Below are 15112 nucleotides of genomic sequence, written 5' to 3'. Positions count from 1 at the left end.
ACCATTATAGTAATATCTACCTTTGGTTTTGTGCTTTTGAAGTTATATCTGAATAAACCAAGAAGAAAATTTATTCCTGCTAAATTCTTTAGATAAAACTACAGTAACTAAAGCTTTTAAATTCCCAATTGTTTTCCATATTTTAAAAGTATTTTAAATGTGTGGCATTTAAAACTCACATGTATATTTAGTATTTTATGAGAAAACTTTACATGTTGTATTAGTTTCTCAGGGCTGTCATAACATATTATCATAAACTTGGTGGTTTAAGGCAACAGAAATTTATTGTGCCACAGTCCTGGGGCTAGAAGTCTGAAAGCAAGATGTTGACAGGGCCAAGCTTCCTCTGGAGGCTGTAAGGGAGAATCTTTCCTTACCTCTCCCAGATCCTTTTGGCTCAAAGCATTTCTTGACTTGGCTGCATTATTCCAGTCTCTTCCATGTTCTCCTGGCCTTTACTCTGTCTCTTTACTGTGTGACTCTTATAAGGATTTAGGGTCAGATACTCCGGAATGATCTCCTCATCTTGAGATCCTTAACTATGTCTTCCAAGACCCTTTCTCCAAATAAGATCACATTCATGGGTTGCTGGGATTAGGATGTGGGCCTCTCTTTTTGGGGATTCAACCTGCTACACACATACACTCACACACATTAGTTACTTACATACAAGTTCATATACTGATATTGAGAATGGAAAGAGGGTTTTCAGTAGGTTTTTTTCATCCTAAAATATTATTTTAGAGATAGGAAAAATCTTCTGCACACAGAAAATAAATGAATTCCACTTTATGAAAATTTTGTCTTCTGTCTTCGTAGAGAAAATATAAAATCATTTTTCAGTTTTTAAAATTTTAAAACTCGAATAGTAGGAGTACCTGACTGGCTCAGTTGGTGAAGCATGCACCTCTTGGTCTTGGGGTTGTAAGTTCGAGCCTCACATTGGGTGTAGAGACTACTTAAAATCTAAAAAACAAAAACAAACTCTAATAATATATGCTGCAAATAATACAGAGCAGGCTCCATCTTTCTAATGAATGATGGATTTTCTTCTTATAATTTATTCCCATATTTTCCACATCTAGTTAATCCCCAGGATCTATTGACTTTTCCCTCCTTGCTAACTTTTATATCTGTCCTCTCCTCTCCATCCAGGTTCCTCTGACCACCCCTCCTTCCTTGTACGTTAGCCTTAGTTCTGACCTTCATAATTTCCTGCCTGAATCAATATGATAGACTGCTCTGGTCCAGACTACATCCTACTGCCAGAATGAAGATTCCAAAACACAAATTCATTCCATGACTTCTGTACTTGCCCTTCATTGGAACCCTCCTCCTCTTGGTAGGAGATCCTTACACACAGCCTTTAAAACCTTTCTGTCCGCTTTTCAAGACTTATTTCTTGTCATTCTCCTTTCACTCTCTATCGTTATATCCCACAGGATCCTTCTAATACTCCAGGCCTGCTTACACCCTCATTTGTGTGTATATATAGTTCCCCTGCCTTGAATATCCTTCCCCTCTGCACCTGACTAACATTTTCCTTCCAAATTTAGCTCAGCTAATGCTTTATCTGGGAAGCCTTCTTTGAATTACTCCTCTCCTAATTTCCCTTTTTGTCCTTTTCCCTGGGTCTGGGATCTGGGAGTCTAGTGTCTTCTCCCACCCACACACTTCCATGGGACTTCCTCTATCATGTCATTATTACACCATATTATTTTTTGTCTATTTAATTTCAATATCCTTTTCAGGGATCTTGCATTTTATTTGTATATCTCCTAGCCTGATATATAGGTATAGTATGTTTTCCATAAAATTTTTTTTAAAAAATGAATGAATGGCTGTTAGAGACTTCATTGCTGCGATCCTTAGAACACTTTATTTTCTTAGAGTAGCTAATTTTCATTTCTCAGAGAATTTAGAGTAAGAACATATTATATACAATTGTGTAATAGGATAAACTAAGATCTATGAGAGATGTTTTTATCACACCTACAGTTTAAATTCTTTAAGTTTAAATATTATAAAAACCTTATAAAACCATATGTACTTTTATCAGTTTTTATTTTATTCTTTTTAATCCCCTTTACCTGTTTTGCCTACTCTCTCACCCCCTTCCCTCTAGCAACTACCATTTTTTTCTCTATATTCAATGAAGAGTTTCAATTTTGTTGCTGTTGTTTGTCTGTGAAATCATTTGTCTTTTTCTGTCCGATTTATTTCATTTAGTATAAGACTCTGCAGGTCCATCTGTGTTGTTGAAAATGGCAAGTCCTTTTCATGACTGAGTAATGTTCCATTGTATATATCCCACATATCTTCTTCATTCATCTGGACACTTGGGTTGTTTCCATGTCTTGTCTATTGTAAATAATATTGCAATAAGCATAGGTGTGTTTTTTTGAGTTGGTGTTTTTATTTTCTTTGGATAAATGCCGAGGAGTGGAATTACTGGATCAGATGATGGTTCCACTTTTAATTTTTTCTGGAACCTCCATGATGTTTTCCAGAGTGGTTACACCAGGTTATATTCTCACCAACAGTGTGTAAGGGTTCCCTTTTCTCCACATCCTTGCCAATACTTGTCATTTCTTATCTTTTTGATACTAGCCATTTTGACTGGTGTGAGGAATTTTTTAATGAATTATTTATCATTTCTTATTCTCCAAGTAAGATGAAGGTAAACTGTCTTACCCTTTCACTTTGCAGGAACTGATTCCTACAAGTGATAGCAACGTGGTTGTATCTCTTACACGCCTCTTTGAAGTACTACTCTGTGACGTGCTGGAAAATGATCCTACAAGCAAACATATTCGTGTTTGGATTATGGTAGGTTTTATGCTTAATGGGATTTTTATTTACAGAATCAAATGTGCTTCTGGAAATAATCATTGTGCTGAGGAAGACATAAGATCCAGAGCTGTTTTTTGGTGAGCACCGAAAGAATAGCTGAAGATAATGAAGTTGCCCTGACCTGGTATTCTGATTTGAAAAAAAATTTTAAAGAAAGTAAAACATTTCCAAATGAACCCAACCTATCCTATTCTTACGAAAGATCACAATTTGATAAACACTTAATAAGGTGATTTAATCCAGTATCAACTTAAGTGAATTAATTTTGTCTTAAGGTGAAGCCAGAATGTAGGCTGCTACAAGCTGGCTCTAAGAGACCAGAAACAGGCATCCAACCAGCGGGGTGATTAGGGAGAACATAGTTAGGGAGGAGTCAGTGGTCCAGGTCGTAATGTGACCGAGAAGGCCAGAGAACAGGGCTCTGAGGGAGCCAAAGGGAAGAGGCATTTTGTTCTCTTTCCTGCTCTGTGCTTCTTTATCATCTGGCACCTTATTCAGAAATCCCTTCATCTTCTCTACTGAGTCTACCTTCTCTTCTGCTCTGTGGTAATAGCGGTTCCCTCCCGTTACTTCACCTTGTCACCACAGAAAATCTTATACCTCAGTCACCTCACTTTCCAGGGTTTCCTGCTCAGGGCCACTCCCTTTCCTCCTCCCTTTTCACCTTTATTAGAAGAAATGGAACAGACATGTTTGAAGCATAATTTGTTTGTATCCCCTTTTCTCCTGGAGTTTAGAACTGCCTTTTACAGAAGCTAGTTTTTAATATTGTTCATTACCTATCAATGTTACCTGTTTATAAAATAAAAGTATTTTAGGAATAGTTCATCTGTATAACCTTTAGAGTATGTATGTATATGTATATATGTATGTATATGTGTGTGCACATATATAGCACATACACATATACACATGTGTATATGTGTATATATATGTGCGTATATATATGTGTATATATATAATATATATACAAATTTCATGTACATATATGTGTATATGTGTATGTGCATATATATAATATATATATACAAATTTCATTCTGTTGGTAAGCCTAAATTCCCTCTATGTTTTTAGTGGTTTAGAATCACTTATAAAGACTAATATAGGGGCACCTGGGTGGCTCAGTCGGTTGAGTGTTCAACTTTGGCTCAGGTCATGATTTCATAGTTAGTGAGTTCGAGCCCTGCGTTGGACTCTGTGCTGACAGCTCAGAGCCTGAAGCCTGCTTCGGATTCTGTGTCTCCCCCTCTCTCTCTGCCCCTCCCATGCTCATGCTCTGTCTCTCTCTGTCTCTCAATAGTAAATGAACATTTAAAAAAAGTTTTTAAAAGAGACTAATATAAATTGGGGCACCTGGGTGACTCAGTCAGTTAAGGGTCTGACTCTTTATTTTGGCTCAGGTTGTGATCTCACAGTCATGAGATCTAGGCCTGAGTCTGGCTCCAGGCTGAGTATGGAGACTACTTAAGATTCTCTGCCTCTCCCTCCCTCTCCCTCTCTCTCCCTCCCTCTCCCTCTCTCTCCCCTCCCTCTCCCTCTCTCTCCCTCCCTCTCCCTCTCTCTCCCTCTCTCTCCCTCTCTCTCCTTTCTCTCTCCCTCTCTCTCTCTCTCCCACCTCCCACCTCCAGCTCAAAAAAAAAAAACCTACTCTAAATTGATAGTTGGTTAAAATTTTTTGATATATAAGGCATGTACCTAGAGTAAAATTCAAAAGGCAAAAGAAGGTTTTCTTTTCTTTTTTTAAAAAAAAAATTCATAGTTTTTATTTATTTTTGAGACAGTGAGAGACAGAGCATGAGCGGGGGAGGAATAGAGAGAGAGGGAGACACAGAACCTGAAACAGTCTCCAGGCTCTGAGCTGTCAGCACAGAGCTGGACGCAGGGTTCAAATCCATGAACCGTGAGATCATGACCTGAAGTATCTGAAGTCGGACGCTTAACCGACTGAGCCACCTAAGCGCCCCAAAAGAAGGTTTTCTATCCATATTAGTGCCCTAGCCATTCTCAAGGAAACCACTATTACCAGTGCCTTAAATAGCCTGCTGGAGATATTTGATCCATACTCTTTTATAGGAATACATTTTTTTACACATGTTAACGTACTATACATACTATACACATGTTAACATAAATTCATAAGGATTTGCACCTTTTCTCACAATACACCTTAGAAATTGTCCCATATCTATATACTTACTGAGTTAACCTATTTAACAGCTGCATGTATGCTAGTATGCATAGCATAATCCAATTAAATAGAGCCCTAATGAAGAACTTTTGGGTTGCTCCTTTCCTTTGGCTGTCACCAGCAGTGATGCAGTAAATATTTTTACATATGCATCATTTTGGCAGGTGGTAATCTACTCAAAGCTAAACTCCTAAAAGAGAAATTCCTAGATCACTTGGCATGGGCATTTTAAATTCGGATAGATAGTACCAGAGAGAGAACACTCTCTGTGACTTAGTTGTGCTCCATTCCACTTTACCTGGAGATCTGACCTTTTCCAAATATGTTAATCAGGCCTCCTTAATATGTAAAATTTTAGTTAATTTGTTAGAAACTTATTTTATTTTTAAATTTTTTAAGGTTTTTTTATTTATTTCTAGGAGAGAGAGAGAGAGACAGCGTGAGCAGGGGAGGGTCAGAGAGAGAGGGAGTCACAGACTGAAACAGGCTCCAGGCTCTGAGCCGGCAGTCAGCACAGAGCCCAACGCGGGGCCCGAACCCACGAACCATGAGATCACAACCTAAGCGAAAGTCAGACGCTTAACCGACTAAGCCACCCAGGCGCCCCTGTTAGAAACTTATTTTAAATAATTCCTTTAAATTAAAACAATTTTTTTTTAACCCACAGGCTTCCTTCATATTTTCTTTGATTTGGTCCATTGGAGGGAGCTGTGATGCAGAGGGTAGGATTATTTTTGACACCTTCCTACGGTTAATCATACTGGGAAGAGACATAAACAACCCGGTACCGGACTCTGTGGGCAAATGGGAATGCCACTTTGATGAAAAAGGCCTGGTCTATGACTACATGTATGAGGTATGGTGGATTGGCAGGTAAAATGGAGTTCCCAGTTGCTTTGACCCCTGTGGTTGGTGTTTTAATCCCTTCTCATTGGCTTCTCCTCCTTTAACTTGAGGACACTGGAGATAAACTTTCTTTAAATACATTTTATAATTTCAGATTTAAGTTAAATCTCTTTTCTCCACTTAAAAATAATAATTGACGGGGCGCTTGGGTAGCTCAGTCGGTTAAGTGTCTGACTCTTGATTTCAGCTCAGGTCATGATCTCACAGTTCGTGAGTTTGAGCCCCGCATCAGGCTCTGGGCTGACGGCGCGAAGCTCGCTTGGGATTCTTTCTGCCTCTCTCTCTGCCCCTTCCCCACACACTTGTTCTCTCTTTTTCTCTCTCAAAAATTGAATGGACATTAAAAAAATAATTCTCAAAAAGATTCTTTTAAACAGCAAGCATCTGAATAATCAGAACTGTTTACTAGTAGAACTCTTACTAGTGGTAAACTTTGATTCACGCACATTTTACTTCACAGAGATACAAAATCTATGGAGAGTGTAGTTACAACTTTACCTAAATCTCAAGATTTATAGATAAAGAAGTAAGCCCAGAAAGGTGAGTGGCTAGCAGAGCCAGGACTTGAGTCCAGCTCTCCTGACTGCTAGTGTGGAAATTTTTACCCAACACCATGCTAACACAGAGGTTTAAGAATACGGCCAGAGAGAGTGGGAAGTCAATAGAATAATCTCCAAAACTAAAAAGAAAAGAGATGATCACACAAGCAGATTCTCTGAGTTGGAGGTGAATCTCAAAATGTCCAGCTTAAAGGGGCAAAGGTTGTTGCTGCTGGAGAGAAAACGAGAGTGGAACAACGCTCTTTTTCTTAACCTTTTTGTAAAAGTTGTGACTCTAAGGTATGTGCATACGTAACTTTGATAAAAGTAAAAGCTAAAACCTAAAAAAATAAGAATAAGAATTACTAAAGAAATATACACCCAAACTTGGAAAATTACCACCATCTAGACACATACTGTATACATACGCAATTTTCTGGAAAACAGGAAAAGATTCTTCAACGACAGCTATAGCGCTGACCCAAGGGGATAATTCAGAGATAAATGTGTGTTTCTTAAATTGGGTGGTGGATTCATAGGTGCTTATTAATCTATTGCACAACTATAAAATGTTATATATGTTATTTTAGATTAATTATTCCTCCAAAAGGTTTTATTATGATGATAGACTAAGGTTTTTAAAAGCAAATATGATAACAGTGTGTTAAAAAGAGACTTTCAGATACCTATTTTAAAACTTATGTTCTCTTGTAGTTGAAAAACCGAGGTCGCTGGGTCCACTGGAATGAATTAATTAAAAGTACTAATCTAGGAGAAAAACATGTCAAGATTCAAGATATCATAGTCCCTACAATGGACACAATTAGATATACATTTCTAATGGATTTGAGTATTACCTATGCAAAGTAAGAAACTCTGTTATGAAAATTCATTTTAAATATAACAGTGCCATTCTAATAGAATCATAGGATTTTTGAAGTAAACTTAAAGGTCACTCATTTTCAGATAATGGATACCCTCGGGAACTAATTGACATGCCAGGAGTGAACTGTTACTAGTGGTAAACTTAGAATCCAGGTTTTCCACTGCCTCCTCCAAAAAATTACCCACCATACATTGTTGCCTGTCATAAATCACTTTGTGTTTCTTATATTTGTAACCAAAGGCCAAAAGTCGGTTGCAGTAGATGAAAGGCATGCATTCTACTCAAAGTTCTTTATGCTTCTGACTGTTGGATGCACTATGATCTACATTCTCCCATTTAGAATTTTTCAAGTATGTCCTATGCCAGTTCTTCACAGCTTAAGATTAACATGGAAATCTCAGACTTAAATCAGAAGAGCACATCAAAGAAGAGGACAGGAAACTGATCAAAAGCCTACTCTGTACTGTAGGCATATCCATACCAACTTTCTTAATAACGGTTTTATAGTTATTTTTATCTTAAAACAGTAGGCATAATTTATCATTGATACTATTTAAATGAGACAAGTTTACATAGTGTGCATGAATGTCACGGTTTATTTGTTTTTGATGAAGAACCTATTTCTAAGTGAATTTTGTGACAATTTTATCTTGTTTAATTATTTTTTTTTTAATATTTTTATTTATTTCTACGAGAGAGAGAGAGACAGCGTGAGCAGGGGAGGGTCAGAGAGAGAGGGAGACACAGACTCTGAAATAGGCTCCATACTCTGAGCTGGCAGTCAGCACAGAGCCCGATGCGGGGCTCAAACCCACGAACCGCGAGATCATGACCTAAGCGAAAGTCAGACGCTTAACCGACTAAGCCACCCAGGCGCCCCTTATCTTGTTTAATTAAAATAGCCCGTGAAGGAACATGATTTTATTTCTATTGTTACATTAAAATGTTTTTTAATCCAGTATAGTTAACATACAGTGTTATATGTTTCAGGTGTACAATATAGTGGTTCAAAACTTCTATACGTTACTCAGTACTTAATTGTTAAATTTTTACATTTAGAGGCTAATGTTGAAAAAGGAAAGGAAGGCACTTCCCAATTCTGCAGAATTCCTAGTATAAGAATTCTTTTACCTTTTGTGCCATGAACCGTTTGTCAGAATAATGCTTTTAAATGAATACATACAAATACAAAATTAGAAAGGAAAGGACATATAGAAATACATTTATTAAAATACTGAACAAATTTAAGCTGTTCATAAGCAGGTGTTTCTTTATTGACACATTAAGATCTACAATCTAGCAGTGGGTCTAATGCTCATCACAATTTTGAAGAATAAGCATAAGTGATATTTTTGAGATATCTGTAATCATTGTAATATTTAAAATAGTTTATGTGACTTCTAGTGACAAAGACACAGTTACTATTGATACAATTGCTCCATTTTAGTTAAGGATAGTAAAAGCAAAGACACAACTTTTTTTGTCATCCAAAGTTCACAGATTCTCTGAACACTAGGAATTTCTTCCATTGGTCCATGGGCCCCAAGTTGAGAACAGTATTTTATTTACTTTTTATTTTTTTTAATGTTTATTTATTTTTGAGAGACAGAGCATAATCGAGAAAGGGGCAAAGAGAGAGGGAGACACAGGAATCTGAAGCAGCCTCCAGGCTCTGAGCTAACTGTCAGCACAGAGCCCGATGCAGGGTTCAAACCCACGAACCGTGAGATCATGACCTGGTCTCACCTGAAGTCAGATGCTTAACCGACTGAGCCACCCAGGTGCCCCTAAAAATTTTTTTTAAATAAATTGTTTTATGTAAGGCAAATGTTACTCAGACTGAAACATATAGGTGAAGTTTCAGGGGCCACTGTAGTTCTAGAAGAACTTTAGTTTTATGGTGCTTAGGTGGTAATTTTTAAAATTAGCATAATTTGGGTCCCTTCAACGACTGCTTACAACAGGACACTGCTCCTCAGCTTTAGCACCCGTCCTTGTGTTTGTCTTCATGCCAAGTTATCACTCAGAGTGTCAGTATTTAATTTTTAATTCTAAACAAGATTTCCGCTGTGATTCCCCACAGTTCTGAGAACATAAACTCATAGGATATTTTTCCTTTATAAATTAGTTATGATCATTCAAGAATGAGAGACCCTGGGGCTCCTGCGTAGCTCTGTGGGTGGAGCATCTGAGTTTGGCTCAGGTTCATGGATTCCAGCGCCACATCCAGCTCTCTGCTGTCAGCCCAGAGACCCCTTCAGATATCTGTTCCCCAGTCTCTCTGCCCCTCCCTACATGCACTCTCTCTCTCAAAAATAAATAAAACATTAAAAAAAAAAAAAAAAGGAATGAGAAACCCTGCTTGAGGCCCCACTGAATGGAGAATTCCTTAGTGTTTGTTTTTAGACAAATATTTCTAAAGGCTTTTCTAAAATGCTATTTTATGCTGATGCATAGGAGCACATGGACCCCAATGTTCATAGCAGCACTCTCCACAATAGCTAAAACATGGGAAGAGCCTAAGTGTCCATCAATTGATGAATGGATCAAGAAGATGTGGTTTATCTATACCATGGAATACTACATGGCAATGAGAAACAATGAAATCTGGCCATGTGTAGCAACATGGATGGACCTTGAGGGTGTTATGCTGAGCGAAATAAGTCAGGCAGAGAAGGACAAATATCATATGTTTGCACGTATAGGAGGATTAGGAGGAACTTGACGGAGGACCATGGGGGAGAAGAAGGGGGGAAATGGTGGGGGAAAGGGAGAGAGGCAAACCATGAGAGACTCTTGAATGCTGAGAACAAAATGAGGACTGATGGGTGTGGGGGGGTGGGGGGGATGGGCATGGAGGAGGGCACTTTGGGGATGAGCACTGAGTGTTATGTGGAAACTAATTTGACAATAAACTATTTGTAAAAAAAAGATAATAAAATAAAATGCTATTTTAGATTCTAAAATGCTGTTAAGTGGTATATATAACTAGTAGCTTTAGACTTCATGGTCACCTAGTTTTGTGTGTGTGTGTGTGTGTTTTTACTAGCTGTGAAACAGCCTAATCCTGTCTTAATGTTTCACCGTATTAGTCTCTTCCACATTGTACCCCCTTGCCCATACCTCCAACTAAAAGTAAAAAAAATACATCCCTTTTCTGAGGAGATAAGCTTTAGTTTTCTTTTCTGAAAAGCAAAGCATGTTATTACTTGTTTATGAGGGTTTTTGCACACAGTAATGTTACATCTGTCCAAAGAATTGTTTGTTACTATTACAGTCCCAATAACCATAAGTGAAGTACCTGCCAGTCCTCACTTTTTCCAGCCTTACATGAAATAACAGTTGGGATTAAAATGCGAATTTTTAGACAAAGGTGATTTGATTACTTAAGTTTTTAACCAAGTTTAGCCTTCTTTAGTAAAAATGTTATTCTGACTTTTTCCCTCTCAAACAATATGTTCATTGTTTTCATAAAGGCCATTGCTTTTTGTGGGTCCAACTGGTACAGGAAAATCCGTGTACGTGAAGGATAAACTAATGAATCACTTGGAAAAGGACCGGTATTTCCCTTTTTACGTTAATTTCTCTGCACGGACCAGTGCCAACCAGGTTCAGGTTAGTTTAAAGCCAGAAACATGGGTCAATAATGAATTTTTTTTGCCTTATTTCATTAGTTTTTGAAATTGTATATTAAGTGAGTAGTGTGTAAATCTTCTATAAATTTAAATAAAACTAAAGAACTCTTGTTTTTTGCATTGTAAGTAAGTTTTTAAAAACAAGTTTTGAGGACAAAAGCTCAAGAGAACATTTAAAAAAATTTATGTTCCTATTTGTATTAATTAAATTTCTGGATTAAATACGGATTATTATGTTAAACACACCTATTTAAAAACAAAGGATAAGAGACACCCCAGTTGGGACAGTGGCTCAGTCAGGCGCCCAACTCTTGGTTTGGGCTCAGGTCATGGCCTCATGGCTCATGGGATGGATCCCCACATCTGGCTCCACGTTGACAGTAGTGGAGCCTGCTTGGGATTTTCTCTCTCTCCCGCTCTCTCTGCCACACCCCGGCTCACACACACATGCATGAGCTCTCTCTCAAATAAATAAAATTTAAAAACATCAAAAAGAAATCCCAATTAACTAATAATTTCCAAGAGAATAGTAATGTTCAAACCACATTCAAAGGAACATTTTTGCACGGATACTGGTTTATTGAGCTTTGCCATCCTTTTTTATAAGCCCCAGAAGAAACCACAATTGATTTCTTAACTGGAAAAGAGACTAAGGGAGAGAGAGAGAGTGCGAGTGAGAAATTTCATCTGTTCTTTTTAGACTTTCCTGGATGGTCCCTAAGGGTGTTTACTGCCTACTGAAGCTCTGTCCGTGAAAGAGCTTTCAAACCATGGACTATTGTATGAACTTAGGTGACAATAGGTGACAGGAACCTTGCATCTGGGCATCCCCACCTTTGTGCCAAGTTGGAAGTACTGCATGAGACTTTTTTTAGTCACCATTTTATTATATTTAAATTTTTTTTAAATGTTTCTTTATTTCTGAAGGAGAGAAAGAGCATGAGTGGGGGAGGAGAAGAGAGGGAGACACAGAATCTGAAGCAGTCTCCAGTGACATCATGACCTGAGCTTGACGCAGGGCTTGAACCCATGAACCATGAGATCATAACCTGAGCTGAAGTTGGACACTTAACCGACTGAGCCATCCAGGCATCCCTCCCTTTTAAAAAAAAATTTTTTTTAATATTTGTTTATTTTTGAAGGAGAGACAGAGCGTGAGTGGAGGAGGAGCAAAGAGAGAGGGTTCTAGTCACCATTTTAAATCATCCATGCCTAAATTTGTCTATCCATTCTCACCTGACCTATGGTGAGAATTTCTTTTAAGTCTATAGAATTCCCTTAATTTCAAAATTGATAAATTTAGATTAGTGCTTTTAGATATTAAGTTAAAGTTAATAGATATGTTGGGGTGTCCACTGAGGAAGATATTTTGTGTTTGTGTGCAACATAAATATATAAATATGTGTGTATGTAACAATTCTGAGGCCATAGGATTTCAATAAATGCTTTTTGATGTTGAATATAAGGTTTCATATCACCCTAAAAATGAATGAATATAAACACAGAGTGCTTCTTGCCATTATTTAGACTTATATAATTAGACTGTAAATTCTTTTTTTTCTCCTGATGTTAAGTTTGGCTTAAACACTACTCTTCTTTATATTTTAGAATATTATTATGGCTAGATTGGATAAAAGACGCAAAGGAGTTTTTGGACCACCTATGGGAAAGAAGTGCATAATTTTTATAGATGACATGAATATGCCTGCATTGGAGAAATACGGAGCTCAACCTCCTATTGAATTACTACGACAGTTTTTTGACTGTGGGAATTGGTAACTATTTAACTGAACTTTTAATTAGCCATGCTGAAGTCATTTTTGTTCCCTTTTTTTATTTGACTCACATCAAAATAATAGATTTTTTCAAGTTATTTATGGGAAAAATGGTTGCTTAGATTTCCCTATACAGAAACTTTTAGAAGATTTTTCTATACCTTTTGATGACCTCCTTTCCTCTGAATGTGTGAGTTAGATCACTGAGATGGATAATCTAGTATTGGAAATGTGTTTATTCAGTAATGTAATAAACTCTTTCCTTTTCCACTATTATTTTCAATCACAGAAAATAACGTCCAGATTCTATCTTTCCAAGTCCTATTCTCCCAGGCTGAGAATTTGTGGGTAGGCTTCAACCTAAGTACCATAATCAGTACCATATGTTTCTGCCACTTTAAATTCTCTGTATATTATATGACTGCTTAGGATGGCCATATCTTTGAGATAGCTTTGACAGCACTTTCGTAGATAAGTCTTCTGCTCCCTCCATCCCATTTTTATGATAGAATGATTAGTTCCCAACATGTGAGACATTTTAATTTTTAGTTAGGGTTAGCAATTCTTCATTCCCTCCTTTTAAATATACTTCCCTAAGGCCCAGTATGCAACTGAACAAGATTTTAGAACAATAATCTTAAAATTAATCGCTGGGCTTGGAAAAAGCATAGAGGACCTCAAAGAAACTATGGCTACAACCAACATGGAGAACAAAAATAGGCATGATGAATTAAAAAATGTGATAAATGAGATACATAATAAACTGGAGGCGTCCAAAGCACAGATTGAAGAGGCAGAAAGGAGAATAAGTGATTTAGAAGACAACAATTATAGAAAAAGAAGAAACTGAGAAAAAGAAAGATAAAACTGATCCAGGAACATGAAAGAAGAGTTCAGTGATACAGAGAGAGAGCTCAGTGATACAATCAAACGGAACAATATCTGTATCATAGGAATTCCAAAGAGGAAGAGAGAGGGAAAGGTGCTGAACGAGTCCTGGAACAAATTATAGCAGAGAACTTCCCCAACCTGGGGAGGGAAATAGATGTTGAAATTCAAGAGGAACAGAGAACTCCCCTCAGACATAACTTGACTCGATCTTCTGCACGACATATCATAGTGAAACTGGCAAAACATAAGGACAAAGAGAATTTTGAAAGCAGCTAGGGAGAAAAGAGCCCTAACATACAAAGGGAAACCTATCAGAGTGGTGACAGACCTATCTACTGAAACTTGGCAGGCCAGAAAGGAATGGCAAGAGATCTTCAATGTGATGAACAGAAAAAACAGGCAGCCAAGAATCCTCTATCCAGCAAGCCCGTCATTCATAATAGAAGGAGATAAAAGTCTTTCCAAATAAACAAAAATTAAAAGAAATTGTCACCACTAAACCAGCCCTACAAGAAATCCTGAGGGGGACTCTCTGAGGGAAATGTTGCAAGGAATGCAAAATACTAGAGACACCACCACAAGCATGAATCCCACAAAGGACACAATGACTCTATACCCACATATTTCAATAATAACACTGAATGTAAATGGGCTGAATGCTCCAATCAAAAGACATAGGGTAGCAGAATGGATTAAAAAACTAAATCCATTTATTTGCTGTCTACAAGAAACACATTTTAGTCTGGAAGATACCTTCAGATTAGAAGTAAGGGGATGGAGAAATATATATCATGCTACGGGAAGTCAAAAGAAAGCTGGAATAGCTATACTTATATCAGATAAGCTGGACTTTAAAGACAATAACAAGGGATGAAGAAGGGCATTATATAATAATTACAGGGTCTATCCATCAGGAAGAACTAACAATTATAAATGTCTATGTACCGAATATGGAAGCACCTAAATATTTAAAACAATCACAAACAGAAACAATCTTATAGATAAGAATGTGCTAATAGCAGGGGACTTTAATACTCCGCTTACAGCAATGGATAGATCAACCAAAGAGAAAATCACTAAAGAAACAATGGACTTGAAAGACACATTGGACCAGATGGATCTGACAGATATATTTAGAACTTTACATCCTGAGGCCAGGGAATTTACTTTCTTCTCAAGTATCCATGGCACATTCTCCAAGATAGATCACATACTGGGACATAAAGCAGCCCTCAATAAATATAAAAGATTTGAGATCATACCATGCACACTTTCAGATCACAATGCTTTGAAACTTGTAATCAATCGCAAGAAGAAGTCTGGAAAACCTCAAAAACATGGAGGTTAAAGAACACCCTACTAAAGAATGACTACTTAAACATCATAAAAGCCATCTATGAGAAGCCTTCAGCTAACAGCATCCTCAACGGGGAAAAACT

At 37.4% G+C, this 15112-nt stretch overlaps 1 protein-coding gene across 1 annotated transcript in view; it reads left to right on the top strand.

Annotated features, from left to right (window-relative positions):
• DNAH12 (dynein axonemal heavy chain 12) overlaps positions 1–15112 on the top strand; it is a 201915-nt gene that overhangs the window by 89856 nt on the left and 96947 nt on the right. Inside the window, exons 34-38 of the mRNA XM_039242492.1 lie at positions 2710–2829; positions 5709–5897; positions 7201–7352; positions 10849–10987; positions 12616–12782. Coding sequence (XP_039098423.1) covers positions 2710–2829; positions 5709–5897; positions 7201–7352; positions 10849–10987; positions 12616–12782 — 767 coding nt within the window. The remainder of the gene's footprint in view (positions 1–2709; positions 2830–5708; positions 5898–7200; positions 7353–10848; positions 10988–12615; positions 12783–15112) is intronic.

The sequence above is a fragment of the Hyaena hyaena genome, unplaced genomic scaffold, assembly GCF_003009895.1.
Source record: "Hyaena hyaena isolate Hyena2069 unplaced genomic scaffold, ASM300989v1 scaffold_212, whole genome shotgun sequence".
Classification (NCBI taxonomy): domain Eukaryota; kingdom Metazoa; phylum Chordata; class Mammalia; order Carnivora; family Hyaenidae; genus Hyaena; species Hyaena hyaena.
Note: the sequence above shows the minus strand (reverse complement) of the source record. Positions and strands in the feature narration are given on the sequence as shown.